At 31.5% G+C, this 20,103-nt stretch overlaps 1 protein-coding gene across 1 annotated transcript in view; it reads right to left on the bottom strand.

The window, feature by feature from the left end:
* itpr2 (inositol 1,4,5-trisphosphate receptor, type 2) overlaps positions 1-20,103 on the bottom strand; it is a 104,368-nt gene that overhangs the window by 23,574 nt on the left and 60,691 nt on the right. Inside the window, exons 38-45 of the mRNA XM_051134464.1 lie at positions 13,389-13,491; positions 13,112-13,299; positions 12,856-13,036; positions 7,789-8,033; positions 7,225-7,425; positions 5,415-5,525; positions 5,118-5,213; positions 4,888-5,004 (exon numbers count right to left, since the gene is read on the bottom strand). Coding sequence (XP_050990421.1) covers positions 4,888-5,004; positions 5,118-5,213; positions 5,415-5,525; positions 7,225-7,425; positions 7,789-8,033; positions 12,856-13,036; positions 13,112-13,299; positions 13,389-13,491 — 1,242 coding nt within the window. The remainder of the gene's footprint in view (positions 1-4,887; positions 5,005-5,117; positions 5,214-5,414; positions 5,526-7,224; positions 7,426-7,788; positions 8,034-12,855; positions 13,037-13,111; positions 13,300-13,388; positions 13,492-20,103) is intronic.

The raw sequence follows: 20,103 nt of genomic DNA, 5'->3' as shown, positions 1-20,103 counted from the left end.
AACATGACGGATTCAACAGATTCAGAAACAGCAGCTCAATATCAGGGCGTTTCTTCAACTCTATAAACATTTTTATGTGGACTTTAAAAAGTAAACTCTCACAGATTTGTCTCCTAAAAACGTCATTTTCTCATCACCTCAAAGTTTTGATTTTTCCCAAATTCTGTGTTTAGTTATTTAGATTTTTTTGATGGCATGATTAAAATTTAATAATTAAAAAAGGATGTCTACATCAATTAAATTACTAAAACTTTTTAATAATTTAGTAATTTATTAAACTTGAAAAAATTATATTGCCCTGTGAAATATATTCTATTTTTTGCAGAAATTCTATGTTGTCTCTTTTTTTCTGGATTTTTTCTTTTTTTTTTTTGATTGAATACAAATTTATTATATAAAAACTGTGGTAATTAAAATCATAAAACTTATTTTAATTAACAATTTTTTAGAGTTTAAATTTAAACATGCATTTAAAAAATTCTGATAAAAAAAAATATAAAAATAATATAATAAAATTTTTAAAAAATGCAAATATAAAAATAATATTTTTAACATTCATCATCATTACTTCAAGCAGATTTTACTGTACAATATATTTATATATATATCTGTTAAAAATCGCCTTTCAGGGGGAAAATACACATTTTTTGGTGAGGTACCCCTGGACATATTAGCATTCCAGGGGCTAAATATTATATTATTGGGATCGTTTCAACCCGCAGCAACAGTAGCCCAATTCTGCGGGAAAACCGCAAACTTGGCAACACTGTTGTTCAATGAACATTTAATTAATTTAACACTGTCCTTACTACATTTCTGGGCCTTGAACATGTCAGTTGCATTGCTGTCTATGCAGGGTCAGAAAGCTCTTGGATTTCATCAAAAATATTTTAATTTGTGTTCTGAAGATGAACAAATGAGGCTGAGTAATTACATGACAGAATTTTCAATTTTGGGTGGACTATCCCTTTAAAGTCTGGCTCTGGGTGGTGGTGGTACGACAATAAAATCTACACATCTACACATCTGAAAAGTAGCAAAAATAAATGGAGGCGTTAAAAAAGTTGAAACGCTAGCTTCATATAATAAAAAGAAAAAGCTACAAATGAATAAACATTGCTAAAAGTCAACCTCTGAGACATTAAAGTGCTTGAAGTTGCAGGAACACCCATTAATCTATTAGTGACACTTTGGTGACTTGACTACCACAAATCACATTAGCAATTTAGCAGTTTCATAATGTCAATGCAACCCCTGGATGAGTCAATTCATAAGAGGTCAGGACTGATCAATCTGATTACTTTAAAATCAAAACATTTTAAGAGCTGCCCACGCAGAGGAACTCTGATGTTTATCTCAATGACTGAATACCCGCAGCGATGTGGCCAAGATGCATTAGTGAGACAACGGCGTCCAGAGACAACCTAATCAAAAACAGCGCTCTGAAAATCATTTCCAACAGATGACGGGATCAAAGGGCAACAAACGATCAATGATGCTCTGCAAGATCCAAGCAATTCGTTTAAGTAAAGAACCATCTCCTTAAGAATAAAGCAGTTTATACATACAGAAGGGCTGCTTGGTCTATTGACTAGGTACTTTTCTATTAAGCAGCCAGAGAGGCGGATACTCCGTAACCTCCAAAAAGGATGCGTCCTTGAGGCAACCAAGTAATCATTCCACACCCTCAGTTTTCCTTCATCGCATAATGGCCTTAATGTGGTAAACGGGAGCGAGGGATTTACACACTTGCTTTTTAACAGGCTGAGGGAACATAAAAGATGTGCACCACTCAAGTCACCAAGAAGGTGAAATCATTTTGTCTCCTTATTGACGTCTAAGCCACGTTCGCTCCAAAAAATGCTCACAGTGTCCTTTTGATTTCAGATCAAAGCTAACATCGGGAACCTGTTTATAAGAGCTGGAAGAGAGCAAGGCACGCAACAGAGAGCTAAACTGACGCCAAATAATGTCATTTACTTTGTCATGTACCAAGTAAACACAAGAGGATCTTGTATTTGCCAGTTGTTTTTTTAGCACTGGAGCTAGCACAATTTAAAGCAACCATGTCAACAGTGCTGAGCAAACAAAAAGAAATTAAAACCACAATGGGAAAAAAAAAGGACGTGGGAATGTTCTTTGTGAAAAGCACTTACAGTATCACCATTCAGTTTAACTTCCTGAGGTCTAATGCAAATGTACACACATTTCAACAGGACAATCAAAGAATGTTTACGAAGCTTTCTCTCAAAAACAGAAATGTCATATGTTAGATCAAACAAGCTAAATACTTTGGTGAACTACTAATAAAAAGGTTGAATTAACTTTTTTTAATTCAGAATTTTTCAATAAGGAACTTTCCTACATGAAAACAGCAAATTCTAAATATGAACAATTGTAATAGTGACATTTCCTTAAAGGAGAAGTCCACTTCCAGAACAAAAATTGACAGATAATATACTCACCCCTTGTCATGCAAGATGTTCATGTCTTTCTTTCTTCAGTTGTAAAGAAATTATATTTTTTGAGGAAAACATTTCAGCATTTTTCTCCATATAATGGACTGATATGGTGTCCAAAATGCAGTTTAAATGCGGCTTTAAACGATCCCGAATGTGTTTATAAATGATCCCAGCCGAGGAAGAAGGGTCTTATCTAGCGTAACAACTGGTTATTTTCTTTAAAAAAATATATATAATTTACATATTTTTTAATGTCAAACGCTCGTCTTGTCTTGCTCTCCCTGAACTGCTTTTGTTCCCGTTCATGACAGAGTATGTCGAAAAATTCCCATCTTATGTTCTCCCTCAACTTCAAAATCGTCCTATATCGCTGTTTTACCTTTTTTGTTAATGGTGTTTGATCTTCCTTGCATGTTCACTTTGCATAGATTGGGTCCGTATTTCGAAGTTGAGGGAGTAAATATGATTGGAGTTTTTCGACATACCCTAAACTGTCTGGAGCTAGAATACACAGAGTTCAGGGAGAGCAAGACAAGACAAGTGTTTGGGATTAAAAAGTATTTAAATTGTATTTTTTTTTTTTCATGAAAATAACCAATCGTTTCGCTAGATAAGACCCTTCTTCCTCGGTTGGGATCCTTTACAACCACATTTAGGATCGTTTGAAGCCGCATTTAAACTTCATTTTGGAAATTCAAACTCACGGACACCATAGCAGTCAATTATATGGAGAAAAATCCCTCAAAAAACATAATTTCTTCACGGCTAAAGAAATAAAGACATGACAAGGACATGACATATTAGATGACAGGGGGTGACTACATTACCTGTAAATTTTTGTTCTGGAAGTGGACTTCTCCTTTAAAGGAGAAGTTCACTTACAGAAGAAACATGTACAGATAATTTACTCACCCCCCTTGTCATTCAAGATGTTCATGTCTTTCTTTCTTTAGTCGTAAAGAAATTATGTTTCTTGAGGAAAGCATCCCAAAAATTTTCTCCATATAGTGGACTTCTATGGTGCCCGCGAGTTTGAACTTTCAAAATGCAGCTTCTAAGGCAGGGGTGTCAAACTCCTGGTGTCAAACTCAAAAAAAGAGTTCAGATGCAAAACTAATTAAACACATCTGATCCAACTAATCAAGTCCTTCAGGCTTAATTGAAAACATAGTATGTGTGTTGGAGCAAGGTTGAAACAAAACTCTCAAGGGCTCTCAAATGCTCGTCTGGTGTATTCTCTGCGATGCGCATGCAAACTCTGTGTAAGACCCTTTTTCCTTTGCTGGGATCTTTGCAGGGATTTAGAGCCCTTTGAAGCCGCATTGAAACTGTATTTTGGAAGTTTAAACTCACAGGCACCACAGAAGTCCATTATATTGAGAAACATTCTGGAATGTTTTTCTCAAGAAACATAATTTTTTTACGACTGAAGAAAGAAAGACATGAACATCTTGGATGACAAGGGGGTAAATTTTCTGTACATTTTTGTTCTGAAAGTGAACTTCTCTTTTAAAGGAAAAAGCATTAATTAAAAATAAATGTCAGTAATAATAACTATTTAAGCTTTTATTAAATTTAATTAAATTCTGTTTATTTCTCTCTTGCTATCAGCAAGGAGTTATTCCTTTGACTCCTTCTCCTTCTTTCTCTGTATGACTCTTATATCCTCAGGCCCTGCTTGTTTTCTACAAGTGAGAAACTACACAAGAAAACGAGACTGACAAACATTGTGCAGATGGTCCGACTAAAGCAGAACCTCCCCGACCAGATCATATAGCCATAGGCCAATGTTTCTCAAAACAGTGTCCATATAAAATAGCCAGAGGGTCTTGAGTAAAAGTCCTGAATTTTAAGTAAAAATCTCACCGAAAACTATGGTGAGAGTTTGCCGTGAAATACATTATTCTAGCAAAGTTAACAGTGAGAGAACTATGCACACTTCCACTTCTTTCTTTCTCTGTCATCTATGTGAGAGTGTTTGGAAAAACAGAGATAGACAAACACCTGAAGTTATGTCATTATGAAAGCAGCCAGTAAGACAGAAATAAACTGTCTAGCAGATGGCTGAGCCTGTCAAGAAAGCGTGTGGAAGTGGAAGTGAAAGTGAAGACTTGAAAAATGCACAACTGGCTTGAGGATTTCCTCACAAGAGACCTTAACCCAAAACATTATTGCATTCTCTTCCTCTTTCCAAAAAAATAAAAAATAAAAAAATTATATATATATATATATATATATATATATATATATATATATATATATATAATCTCAATGGAAAAATCATGAACCAGCTATCATAATCTACAAAATATTTAATTTTGAAGGTTTAACAAAGCTAAATGTTTTAAAGTACCCCCAATATACATACACTTACAGACCTAAGTGGGAATCACAAAATGTTTTGAAGTAAATGTTTAAATCTTACCTGATGGGCCAGGATGTAGATGTTGTGGCCCACATCTTTAGGTCTGATCTGATCTGATGTCTCTTGATCAATCTCACTCTCTTCCTCTTGAACGTAAGCCTCCTTGATCACGTCAACCTATAGATGTGACACCAGAACATCACTTTACCTTAATTATGGCAAAAGACAGGCTGAAAAGAGACAATCTAAACTATATTCATAACAGCAGTACTATCGTATAATACTGATACCAGTTCATTGGGTCTCATCTTATACAGGATCTTCTCTGCATTCTCGCTATCATGGCGGCTCTCCATGATGGCCAGAAGTAGTTTAGATGCATTGTTCTGATTGTAAGGAAAAAAGCATTTTTTAAATTAAATTAGCGTGAGGGAAAGAATAATCACATATTTTCCTCCAGGAGCTAAATCTGCAGATGTTTTTACAAGGCAAATCAAAAATTAGCAATGCTTCAGAACATTTTGTTATCTGTAAAATTGTATTAAACATCAATTGCTTTTTTATTCAAACTACGTGAGTGACTGCACCTTCAGCTCGAGCACAAGGTCAAGTCGGTTCTTTCCCAGCGGATCAATTGGATTCACAATGAGAGCGATGATGATGTCAATGCCGTTTGACTCATGCCTGGCTATGCATGACTGCGGAGGAGGAAATACACAATTTATGATCCCAAACTAAGTCTCAGACATGCAGTAAAGACTTATTTTTGCATAATCATGAATAAAGTTAGAAATAAGTTCAGATAAGTTTTTCAGTAAGGATGAGGTTTCAGTGCCTGGTTCTTGGAGCCTTGATGTATACTATTACAGTATTTTTTTAGCATTTATTTTTATATTTCTAGTTTTAATTTTAAGCTTTTCATCTAATATTTATAGCTTATTTTATTTTACCTTTGTTACTTCAATTTTTTTAAGTTTCAGACAAAAATGACAGCACTGTGTGGGATTAAATTGATATTCATGAACTATGATTTATAAACTTTATTAGGTTGAAAAGATTTTGCCATAATCAATAATAAAGAAATAAGTTCATATATGACACCAAATCTAAAACTTGTGCCCTTTTTTCAGTGAGGATGACGTTTCAATACCTGCTTCTTGTAGTCTGGCTGTATATTATTATAGTGTTTTTTAATATTTTTAATAACTTTTTATATTATCTAAGTTTTCATGTTAAGTTTTAGCAATTATTTATGTGCTTTTGTCATTTTTCATTATTTTTAAAAATATTTATATTTTGATTTGTTTTAGGTTTAGTAATATTAGTACTTTAACCTAAAAAATGAAAATAAAAATCAAGTTTAAGCTGAAGTTTTTCATTAAATATTTATATATTTTTTTTATTTCACCTTTGTTCCTACAATTTTTAAAAGTTTCAGACAAAAATAACAGCACTGTGTGGGATTAAACTAATATTCATGAACTATGATTTATAAACTTTATTAGGCCTAAAAGACTTTAAGGCCTAATAAAAGAAAGAAAAGAAAAAAGTTCAGGTTTGACACCAAATCCAAAACCTTTTTTTTTTTTTTTTTAAACAAATTTGCACCCTGTTTTTAGTGAGGATGTTTCAATACCTGGTTCTCGTAGCCTGGCTGTATTTTATTATAGTATTTTTAATAGGTTTTAGCAATTATTTATGTGCTTTTGTCATTTTTAATTATTTTTTAAAAATATTTATATTTAGTCTTAATTCAGCTTTGTTTTAGTCTTAGTAATTTTAGTACTTGAGCTTAAACTTTTTTTTAGGTTTAAGTTTTTCATCTAATATATATATCTTATTTAATTTCTCCTTTGTTTCTGCAATATTTAATAGGTTTTGGACAAAAATAAGAGCACTGTATGGGAACAAAGTATGATTTATAAACTTTATTAGGTTGAAAAGATTTTTGCATAATCATTAAAGATAGAAATAAGTACAGAAATGGCACCAAACCCAACACTTGGACTCTTTACAATAACAGTTCATGAATAATCATGTACTAACACCTAAATAAAAGCATATGATGAGTTAACTAACCTTAACTATGACACACGTCATATGAATTTATGTGTGAATATCAATCACCTTGAGTACATGTTTGTAAGTCAATGTATTAATTAACACTTTGGGCTAAGTATTCACAAATGAATTCATATGACTCATGTCACAGTTAAGGTTAGCTCAAGATTAGTACATGCCTTAACTCATCATTGCCTCATATTAAAGTAATACTTAAATCAGATGTTAGTGCATGATTATTCATGCACTGTTAGTGTAAAGTGTTACCCTTGGATTAATTTTTCCATTTGGATAAAGTTCTGTCCCCATTTTCCAAAGACGGTGACGTTTTAATACCTGATTTTCGTGGCAAGGACCCTGGCAGTACTCTGTGATGGTCTCTAGTGTCTGTATGACCAGGTCCACATTCCTCTCATTAATGTAGAGCCCCAGCAGCCCCAGTCCTCCCGTCGTACTGCCACAGATACAGTCAAGAAACTGCAGCGTCTCACACACCAGGTTATAATTGGTTTTGTTGTTCTGATCTCGCAGAAAGCTCTGTATACAAGAGAACAGAAAGATTTGGACTAACAACACAAGTCAAGTCCTGAGTGGCAGTAATTGGTATCTCTATTCAGACAGACTCGTCCATACTAGGTCGGGGGTCTCTTGAGATTTTGATCTGCACAGCAAAGATTTTTACTTTTCAAACATCAAGGTGATTTTTTTTCCTCACAATGGAAAAACACTTATTTAGAGCTCTCAGACACTGTGAAGGCAGCGTCACTGGATTTTACCTCTAAGCACACCATGTACCATTTCACATTGCAGTGTTTAACACAAGTAATACGCTGCAATGACTCACAGGCAAAGTAAACTACAGCTGAACAAATCTGGAGCAATAAAAATGATTTGCGTCACCTGCAAGTCCCTGTTATGATTCTCACAGAGCAGCTGAAGGAAGCGCAGGATGGGTTTCATGATGGTGATAGCCTGGCTCATCTGGGTCTCTTCCACCACCTCCTCCATCCCGTCCACTCCAGATCCCATCGACTCCATCTCAGGGTCCACATCCCGGCGGAAGGTGCTGTAGGCTTTGGAGGTGACAGAGGAGGCATCTTTAAGCTGACCCCGAATGTCTTCTCTGAGGTGCAACGAGTCTCGAACTATATAAGAGAGAACGAACTTGAGATTATTAAATTGTTATTTATAGTTTTTACAGGATTAGTGTTCTTTTAGTTTTAGTTAGACACTATTAGAGCTGGGTTGAGAGACAAAATTCACAAATCGATTTAATTCTGATTGACAAGCCTGCAATTAGATTTGATTTATGGTTCTATATAGATGATTTTGGACATACACTATCAATTTTTGAACAGTAAGATTTTTTATGTTTTTTAAAAGAAGTCTTTTCTGCTCACCAAGCCTGCATTTATTTGATCCAAAATACAGCAAAATCAGCAATACTGTGAAATATATTTTAAAATAACTGTTTTCTATTTGAATATATTTTAAAATGCATTTTATTCCTGTGATCAAATCTACATTTTCAGCATCATTACTCTAGTCTTCAGTGTCACATGATCCATCAGAAATCATTCTAATGTGCTGATTTGCTGCTCAAGAAACATTTTTATTATTATTATTTTCAATATTTAAAACAGTTCTGCCGGATTCTTTAATGAACAGAACAGAAAGATAAAAAGATCAGCATTTATCTGAAATAAAAAGTTTTTTGTAACATTAACATTACTTTTTAGAAACTGATAATGACGATAAAGACATTTATAATGTTACAAATGATTTCTATTTCAAGAAAAAGCTGTTTTTTTCTGAACTTTCTACTCATAAAAGAAACCTGAAAAAAAATTCTACTCAGCTGTTTTCAACATGATAATAATAAATGTTTTCTGAGCAGCAAATCAGAATATTAGAATGATTTCTGAAGGATCATATGACTGGAGTAATGATGTTAAAAAAATCAGCTTTGAAATCACACAAATAAATCACATTTTAAAATATATTCAAATAGAAAACGGTTATTTTGAATAATAAAAATATTTTAAAATTGTACTATTTTTGCTGTATTCAGGATCAAATAAAGGCTTGGTGAGACGTCTTTAAAAAACATTAAAAATCTTAATGTTCAAAAACTTTTGACTGGTAGTGTGGTAGTGTATCTATATCAGGTACAGTACATGCCAAATTTTTATTGGAAAAAAATCTGGTGCTACATTACTATAATACTAAAGGTTAAAATGAACTGATTTGCATACAAACACTTTACTTACACCCATTGAAGTTTTTATAATAATAAAGTTACAATTACATAATAATATTTCTACTCCAACTGTTTTTTTTTTTGAAATGTAAGCATTTAAATGGTGGCTGTCATAAAAAAACGACGGATTTATTTAAACCTTAATTAAACACTGAAGAACAGTAAAATTTATAATGACTATGTTACATTGCACATATATTTAGGAAAATGCTCCTCTCTAGAATTAATTTATTCTAGCTAACTAACAAGTTTATGGTCACTGAATGTGTTTTTTCTGAGGTAAATGTGACATTACGTGACATATTGTTTACAAGCTGTTACTGACGTCTTTGCGCGGTTAAAACACTGACTGAGCGATATCATGAGACAGAATATGGATTTCGGTAAGTTGTACCCTTTTTTTTTTTTTTTTTTAAGTAAACACAAAGCTTATTGTGGTTAATTGGACGACGACCGGGTTTGGCAAATGTGGTAATTCTACGAATCGGTTGAGCAAATGATTCGATGAATGAATCAGTGTTTTCAAATGAATCGGTTGAGGGAATGAATCAGCGATTCACTCTGCCATTGAAAGCCATACTGATCCATTAACATCCTGAATAAATCATACAGAAAACGTGTTCCCCTCAATGTTTTATAGTAAGCCACTGCCACTATTTACTGTTAATAAATCACACATTTTTGGACAATACACTGTTCGAGTTCTCTACATTGCGCTAGTGAATTAATATATCTAATCAAAGCCACCCATAGCAAGTTGTATATACTAATCTACAGAGAATATATTTTTGGATGTATATTTAGACACATTTGAAGCTCAGCTCTCAACAAAATTTCTCCTAATCAGTCGATCATGTCTTGCACACTACACCATTTGACACGAGGCGAACTTGAAATCTTGTCTCTCTCGATGAAAAGTGTTAAAAAGAACACTTCTTAACAGCAGCCCTTTGATAAGGTGCCAGCGACCCCTCACATGACACAGAAGTTAAAATAAGGACAGATGCTATTCATAATGTTGATTGTCTCTTCATTTTCTCTGCCTCAGGCCAGAACCGCACTCACATGAGCAGCTATGCATTAAGGCACACTTGTTTGTGATAAACGGGCTATTCAGGAGACCAGTGACTTACATCTAGTTCAGACGCAGCATGTCATTAGAAAGTCTAGGTCATTTTTTTAGGATTAAGCATGATAAAGCAGAACATTGCAATTAGGACACGTCTCTATTTTCAGCGAGAGACTGAATAAGTGATTTCTGAAGGTTTATTTTTAGGCTTTAAGACATCACACCTGGTTTGCGGTCTTTTGCGGCCTTCCTTTGTTGGAGATGTATTTCCAGAGTCAGTCAAAATAGCACCATTTTATTTTTCAGCTACTTCACTTGCAGTCCAGAAAGAGCATGATGTGTAAATGCAGCATCTTAATGAGTATAAGCACGTCCATAGTCGACACTATAGTTGCCAGATTTATTATTATTACACTTCCATTTCAGATAACACCAAATGTTTCCAGTAACTTCTCAATTAAACTTTTCATTCAGACATTCAGACCATTTAATCAGGTTTAAAGAAATAGTTCACACAAAAATGAAAATTATCCCATGATTTACTCATCCTCAAGTCATCCTAGGTGTATATGACTTTCTTCTTTCAGACAAATATAGAGTTATATTAAAAAAATGCCCTGGCTCTTTTAAGCTTTATAATGGCAGTGAATGGGTGTTGAGATTTTGAAACCCAAAAAATGCATCCATCCATCATAAAAAGTACTCCACACAGCTCTGGGTGGTTAATAAATGCTTTCTGAAGTAAACTGATGTGTTTGTAGAAAAAAAATATCCATATTTAAAACTTTATGAACTGCAATCTCTAGCTCCAGCTAATTGTCACGCGCTCGTTCAAGAGAGGGTGGTGTTCCAGCGGATGATGTAGGACGTAAATATGTTGTTGTTTTTTTTCTTATTCAAACGCATTGCTTTGCTTCAGAAGGCCTTTATTAACCTCCCGGAGCCATGTGGAGCACTTTTTATGATGGATGAATGCACTTTATTGTGCTTCAAAATCTCAACAGCCATTCACTTCCATTATCAAGCTGGGAAGACCCCAGACATTTTTTAAAATCCGACTGTATTTGTCTCAAAGAAGAAAGTCGTATACACCTAGGATGGCTTAATGGTGAGTAAATCATAGGGTAATATTCATTTTTTTTTGGTGAACTATCCCTTTAAGTCATTATCTATGGCAAATCTTTCACTATATAACTTTATATTTTTAATTTATTTTAATATTTTTATTAACCTAGGATGCATTCAAGTAATCAAAAGTGACAGTAAAGACATTTATGATGAAAAACAAAAAATATAAATGTGTATTTTAAATAAATGCTGTTTTTTTTAACTTTCTATTCAAAGAATCCAGAAAAAACACATCACGGTTTCCACTAAAGTACTGTTTTCAAGGACATTTTAAGACTTTTTACACGTTTTCAAGATTGTGACATTTAAAACTGAATAAATGACTGCTGAAAATAATTGTAAAATATTTTATATAATTTTAGACTACATATTTTATTTAAATTTGCATTCTAATTGAATTAAGGTCCATTTTAAAATACATTGTATATAATTTTAGACTGCATACTTTATTTTAAAAAATAATTTAAGATGCATTTTAAAATAAATTTTATAGAATTTGCATATTTTATTTCATTTAAATTTTAATTTAATTTTAATTGTAATAATATTTCACAGTATTACTGTTTTACTGCACTTTTGATTAAATAAATATATCATAAGAGACTTCAATAATATTTAAAAAAATCTAAAAAATATATTTTAATATCCATTTATATTTGTCATTGCCATATCACATTATAAATAAATATTTTTATGGTCCATTAGGACTTTTGTTGTGTATTCTCATTACTGAAATAAAAAAAAATAAACAAATAAAAAACTGTGGTACCATGGTGTATATTTGTACGTTACAGTTTAAATTGCATAATTTTCTTCTGCATAATAAGACTTTTCTCACATTAGTTTAATTAATTTAATTAAGATGCATTTTAAAATAAATTTTATATAATTGGCATATTTTATTTCATTTAAATTTTAATTTAATTTGTATTGTAATAATATTTCACAATATTACTGTTTTACTGCACTTTTGATCAAATAAATATACCATAAGGGCCTTCATTTAATAATATTTTAAAAATCAAAAAAAAAATTTAATTTCCATTTATATTTGTCATTGATGTTACATTGCTAAATAAATAAATAAATGTGGTGGGAGGGTCAAAGAAATTATATTGTTCATAAATAAATATTTTTATGGTTCATTAGGACTTTTGTTGTGTATTCTTATTACTGAAGTAAAAAATAAATAAATAAATAAATAACTGTGCTACCATGGTGTATATTGGTACACACCATGTACATTAATTTAAACATTACAGTTTAAATTACATCATTTTCTTTTGCATTATAATAAGACATTTCACACATTAGTCAATAAAGCAAGCAAGTAAAAGGCATGCTTGATTTCCGTGTGCAAAATATTATTGTTTATATTCTTATTTTGATTTTAGGGTGAAATATGACCTGATGTTTCTTTACAGTTTTCATAACAGTCAGTATTCCATGTTCTTGTATATCCTTTTCCCTCATGTTTAGTCTGAAAGATCCTGAGAAAGCAGACGTATACCTTTTTTATGTCTAATTCCAGAGCCTTCGCCTTCCTCCTCTCTCTTCCTGCAGCTGAGCTCAAACATGTTGACTGACACACTGGAGCGGATCTCCTTCTGCGCCTGCTCCATTCGATCGTAGAAGACCTTGAAGAACTTCTCTGACTTCTTCTGCTTGTGTAACTGATTGTAGAAAGAGTTCTGCATGGAGAAATGGTAAGAAATTACATCACCTGAATCTTATAAATGTCTTGTGAATGTGTGTCCTGTTTATACCTGAATCTGTGTGTTTCCTCCTCTCAGGAGTGCAATGCCCAGTAAAATGCTCTCCTCGAAGATACGGTCGTTCTTAGTGCTGACGATGAGATCGACGACCAGCTCCGAGGCGCCAACGTTGTCCAGCGCGCACTGGATGTCTACTAAGCTAGTGCCTGGCTTATCAGAGTCCTGTCCTGGAGAACCACCTATACACGTTTACACACAGACAACACTTTTGAGTCAGGTATGAGGGGGCAGAAGTTGGCCGAACTTGATGGTCATTTGTGAACCGTACCTCCAGAGGATGAACTGTTCCCGCCGCTGTACTCCAGGGCTTTGGTGTGAGGCTTCTGGTTGCCAAAGTAGTGTGTAAGGAGACTCTTCCTCAGTGCGTTACCCTAAGGAAATGAGAGGAAGGGAGTTGGGTCATCCTTAAAATATGGGTTGCAATCAGGTCTTTTGATTTTTCAGTCATGAAAATGTTTTCAAATATTCAAAAAAACAAACAAACAGAAAGGCACCATTATATAACTTATATAATTAAAAAATTAGAAATGTTTTGAAACTATGTTTTGCATATTTAAAAAAAAAAAAAAAAACTTGCTATACACAGTACATTTAAAAAGGTTTGGCATCGGTAAGTTTTTTTCTTTTGTTTTTTATGTAACTTAAGATGCGTTCAATTGATCAAAAGTGACAGTAAAGGCATTTATGATGAACAAAAAAAAAATCATAAATGTGTATTCTAAATAAATGCTGTTATTTTGAACTATTCAAAGAATCCACTAAAGTGCTTTTTCAAGGACATTTCAAGACATTGTAGACATTTTCAAGATTACGTGGCTGCAAAAATATTTTTGAAATATTTAAAAATATATTTTATATAATTTGCATATTTTATTTCAATTAATATTTTAATTTAATTATGATCCATTGTAAAATAAATTTTATATAATTTTAGACTGCATATTTTGTTATTTTAATTTAATTAAGATGCATTTTAAAATACATTTTGTATAAATGTAACACTGCATATTTCATTATTGTAATTTAAATTTTAATTTAATTTTACATTTAAAAAATATTTTTATAATTTTAGACTGCATATTTTATTTTAATTTTAATTGTAATAATATTTCACAATATTACTGTTTTACTGTAATAAAAAAATTAGATACAAAAATAAAAACAAAAAAAAAACAAAAAATAAAAAAAAAATATATATATATATATATATATATATATATATATATATATATATGTAATAATTCATTATTGTAATTTAAATTTTAATTTAATTTTACATTTTAAAAATATTTTTTTATAATTTTAATTTTAATTGTAATAATATTTCACAATATTACTGTTTTACTGTAATAAAAAAATTAGATACAAAAAAAAAAAAAAAAAAACAAAAAATAAAATATATATATATATATATATATATATATATATATATATATTTTTTTTTTTTTTTTTTTTTTATTTGATTGTTTTTATTACTTATGGTCAAGTAATAAAAACAATCAAATAAAAAAATAAAAGAAATTAATAAAAAATATAAATAAATAAAATAAATAAAAGTAATAAGTAATAAAAACAAAACAAAATGAAATTAAAAATATGACAAAGCAGCAAAATTACCACAGAAAACAATAATCTTACATAATTATAAATAAATATAGCTCAACCTGTACCGAATCCATAACGTTCCTTAAATTTTTAATTTTTAATTTTTAATTCAAAAGAGTCATTTTTTGACAAGCTAGTGCAAAGATTCATATCGGACTGTGAATTGGAGAGTACTTCATTTCCTGTCCGTTTTGATTCTCTTCACACTTTTGAGTGTTTTCCACCCAACCGTGTTGGATAAAAACACACAATCACATGGGAGAACTTTTACATAACTAGTATAAACTGTAGTAATTGCTGTAATTATGCCAGAAGTGTAGCGAAACCTCGGGGAGGCAGAGGGTGAGACGGCGAGTGCTGAAGGTAGAGAGCAGACGGCTGCCTTGAAAATCTGTTTCCCAGTGGGAGAGAAACTGAACGTGTGAAAAAGACAGAGGGTGGGGGGGGAGAGCGGCTGGCATAGAGACCGGGAGCGAGCGAGGGAGATAGATTAACACAGAGAGAGAGAGAGTTATGTAACACCTGGTGGCGGCTTGCTGAGAGATCACGAGGAAGACACGGTAGAGGGAGCGGGATGGTACTGATCGTCTCTCCCTTCCTCTGTCTCCTGGCCGAATGTTCTTTCTTTTCTTTCTATCTTTCCTGTCTGTCTCATTTTCATGCTTTTATGCATCTGGCTAGGAAGAGTTGCAGCTTTTTTGAGTATTTTTGAGATTGAGAGAGAAAGACTGCATTCAGGCAGTCAGTGTTTGGGACTGAAAACTGTATTTACCAACAGGTGTGACTCTTAACTTGTCCTGTTTATTCGACAGCTTGCAAGAGCGGGTCAGACAGCATTTGCATGAAAAAAATACCGAAGTCAAGCACCTCATATGATGACCATTAATAACAGCTGTAACTATAGTTATCAAAGTAGAAATATCAAAGATGGCCACTTTCAATAGACGAGAAAGTCTTCACAACTGACATAATAAAATAAAATATTTAAAAATAAATAAAAACAAAAAAAGAATATAAAATAAAAATCATAAGTAATAAAAACAATCCAATAAAAATAAAAGAAATTAATAGAAACAAAAAAAATAAAATAAAAAATAAAATAAAATAAAATTAAATAAAAAATAATAATAATAATAATAATAATGATAATAATAATAATAATAATAATATTATAATATTATATATATATATATATATATATAAAATAAAAAGTAATAAAAACTATCAAATAAAAAAAAAAAAATAAAAACAATAAAAATAAAATAAAGAAATTACATAAAAATAAAAACAAAAAGGAATATAAATTAAAAACCATAAGTAATTTAAAAAATAAATAAATAAAAACAAGGGGAAAAAAGGTAAATCAAATGAAAATAAATAAAATAAAAAATAGTTATATAAAAACGAAAGAATCTAAGATAAAAAACACAAGTAACAAAAACAATAAAAAAAGTTACATAAAAGTAAATAAAAACTAAAAATATAAAACAAAAATCATAAGTAATACAAACAAACAAAAAAATAATAATAAAAAAAAAAATATTATAAATATTAAAAATAATTATAATTAAAAATATAAATAAATAAAATTAGAAATAGTTGCATAAAAACAAATAGAAAAGAATCTAAAATAAAAACCACAAGTAATAAAAACAATCAAATAAAAATAAAAGAAATTAATAAAAACCATATGTAATAAAAATGATCAAAATAAAATAAAATAAAACCAAAGTAGTTATAAAAAAAGTCATAAAGTAAATAAAAGTAAAGTAATAAAGTCATAAAAATAAAAACAAAAAATAAAATAAAAATCATAAGTAATAAAAACAATCAAATAAAAAATATAAGAATGAATAAAAATAAATCAAAATAAAACAAATTAAAAATGAAAAATGGAAAACAGAATATTTATTTCATTTTATTATTAAAAATCATTAAAAATAAAAGAAAAAAAACAATGCAATTAAAATGAAACAATTAAAACAATATAAAATAAAAAAAATGAACAAAGAAAAAAATGAATAAAATAAAACACTGATGTCATCAATATGTTAGTTTACTTTTAAATTTTATCCTACAGTTCTTTTCTAAAAAAAAAAAAGGGTTAAAATATTGATACAACACATTCTACCCTTTTTTGGTCATTCAAATGCCAGAATGACAACGTCCCTCCCACTAACACCACCTGCAACCGACTAGTAAAAAGCAAATAATTGTTCATGAGTACCATGTGGACAGCCAGGAAAGGAGTAAGGTGCTGGACAGACCCTGACATTTTACTGACTTCACTCTTCCACACTGTGTCACCCAGAAGGATAATGAAACCCAGGGTGGCCGTGTGGCCATGTATGCGGCGACACAAGAGTGACAAACTGCCACAGAGAGAAGACACTTTTCTCTCTCACTCTGACAAGCACGTGTTGTTGCTGTTCCCACTCTCTCAGTAAACACTCATCAGCAGTCAGCACAGACTGTGTCTGCTTCCACTGTCTGGACGAGCAGCCACACAAACACACACACACAAAAGCAGGTGAACATTCTCTATTAAAGAAACAGCTCATCCAAAAATTATCATTTACGCGCCATCATGCTGGCTTCAAACCTGCATGACTTTCTTTGGCAGAACATGAAAGAACGCTGGTAACCAGTTATTCATTTTGGTGACCATCGACTTCCACTTGGTGACTTTTCTTCCACAGAAAAAAAACACTGAAACCTACAGAAGACAGTAAGTCACTTTGCAACAACATGAGGGTGAGTAAATGTTTTTTTTGGGTGAACTACCCCTTTAAGTTTCAGAAACACCATAATTAACCATATTTGTCCATATTCAGGGCCTCTTCATATCATTTACTGCTGCTGTTCACTTTACAAAATAAAATAAAAAATAAAGTATAAAATATAATAATATATCAAATAAAAATTATAAGTAATAAAAACAATGAAAATAAAATAAAATTAAATTAAAATAATATAAAGTAGCTACATAAAAATAAATAAAAAAACCCAAAATTAATATAAAATAAAAAGCATAAGTAATAAAAGCAATCAAAAATTAAAGAAACTAATAAAAAAATTAAAATTAATTTAAAAAGTAGTTACATAAAAATAAAAACAAAAAAGAATATAAAATAAAATCCATACATAATTAAAAAATTTAATTAAAAAAATAAGAAATTAATAAAAAAATACATAAACGAAATAAAATACAAAGTTGCATAAAAATTAATAAAAACAAAAAAGCATAAAATATAATAAAAATCTAAAATAAAAATCATAAGTAATACAAAAAAAGTAATAAAAACTCAAAATAAATAATTAAAAAACAATTAAAATAAAATAAAAATAGTTACATAAAAATGTATAAAAACATATAAAAGTATAAAATATAATATAATAAAAAAAAATAAAAACCATAAGTAATAAAAACAATAAAAAAATAAATAAACTAATAAAAACAATCAAAAGAAAATCAAATAGTTACATAAAAACAACAAAAAAGAAAATAAAATAAAAACTATAAGTAATAAAAACAATCAAATAAACATAAAATCAAATAAAATCAAATTAAAAAAAATTAAAGAAAAAAAAAGTAGTTACATAAAAAAATAATATAAAATAAAAATGACTTCCACTGTATATGACAGAAAATAAACACTGAGACCTACAGAAGAAAGTAAGTCACTCAGGTTTGCAACACACGAGGGTGAGTAAATTATTTTTTTTGGCGAACTATCCCTTTAAGTTTCAGAAACTAGCCATATTTGTCCATATTCAGGGCCTCATCATTTCCTGCTGCTGTTCACTGTAATAGGACATGCTTTCCTAGAAGCTGCTCTCTACAAAACCAGCTGTAATGGGGGAGTTTAGTGTCTCCTGATGCTGCAGTCTTTCTTGCACTTCTGCGGAGGACTTGATGGGAAGACAGAGGAGGAAAGTGAGAGATGAAGGTAGCAGTGCCAGTCTGACTCATCCGTCTGCTGCTGCATGGCAGAGAAAAAAAAAAAAAGATACCCTGCACAGGTGAAGTGAGGACAAAAGAGAGAGACAGCGAGAGGAAAAAAGACAGATAGGAGATAGAGAGAGAGAGAGAGAGAGAGAGAGAGAGAAGGGAGGGTGAGAGAAAGATGGAGGGATAGATAAAGCAGTGGGGAGGAAGAAACAGACAGGCTGAGTTTTTTTTTAAAATGTGCACGGGCACGCCACACTGCGGCTGGCCTGGCTAAGCCTGGGATGCTCCAGCAAGCTTCAAAAAAAGCCCTCCGCTGCTGTATGCAGGTACCTGAGAACTCAGGATGGAGGGATCTAGAGAATGAGAGAGAGAGAGAGATAGATAGCAAATGGGAGGGGTGCTCTGTGCTGCTGGATTCATCAAGTCTGGTTCTGTCTTAGGCCTCACGGCACACCCCTGGGTCATATCGCCTCCCGTTACAACACATGGGGCTCTGTTCTAAGGTTACAGCTGCCAGACTTTCTTTTCCAAGTTTTGGATGTGTTAAAATTGAACAGAAGAGAAAAAACACAGAGAAAACTAACTAAAAGTATTGAAAATTACAAAATGTATTAATATATACAGTTGAAGTCAAAGGTTTACATAAACCTTGCGGAATCAAGATGTTAATTATTTTAGCAAAATAAGAGGGATCATTCAAAACGCATGTTATTTCTTTAATACTGATCTGAATAAGATAATGAAACCCATGAATAAGCCTTTACATAAAAGGCGTTTACATATAGTCCACATGAGAAAATAATATCTGCATTTATAAAAATGACCCTGTTCAAAAGTTTACATACGCTTGATTCTCAATACCGTGTTCTTACCTAAATGATCCACAGCTGTTTTTTCTTTAGTGATAGTTGTTCATGAGTCCCTTGTTTGTCCTGAACAGTTAAACTGCCTGCTATTCTTCAGAAAAATCCTTCAGGTCTCACAAATTCTTTGTTTTTTTTTTTTAGCATTTTTGTGCATTTGAACCCTTTCCAACAATGACTGTATGATTTTGAGATCCATCTTTTCACACTGAGGACAACTGAGAGACTCATATGCAACTATTACAGAAGGTTCAAACACTCACTGATGCTTCAGAAGGAAAAATGATGATGCATTAAGAGCCGAGGATGAAAACTTTTAAACAGAATGAAGATGTGTACATTTTTCTTATTTTGCCTAAATATCATAATTTTTCCATTATGTACTGCCCTTCAGAAGCTACAGATGATACTTACATGTTTCCCAGAAGACAAAATAAGTTACATTTACCTTGATCTTCGAATTCAAAAAGTTTTCACCCCCCCAGGATTTAATGCATCGTTTTCCCTTCTGAAGCATCAGTGAGCGTTTGAACCTTCTGTAATAGTTGCATAGGAGTCTCAGT

The sequence above is a fragment of the Labeo rohita genome, chromosome 18 (assembly GCF_022985175.1).
Source record: "Labeo rohita strain BAU-BD-2019 chromosome 18, IGBB_LRoh.1.0, whole genome shotgun sequence".
Lineage (NCBI taxonomy): Eukaryota > Metazoa > Chordata > Actinopteri > Cypriniformes > Cyprinidae > Labeo > Labeo rohita.
The sequence above is the reverse complement of the archived record's forward strand: the minus strand, read 5'-3'. Positions and strand labels throughout refer to the sequence as shown.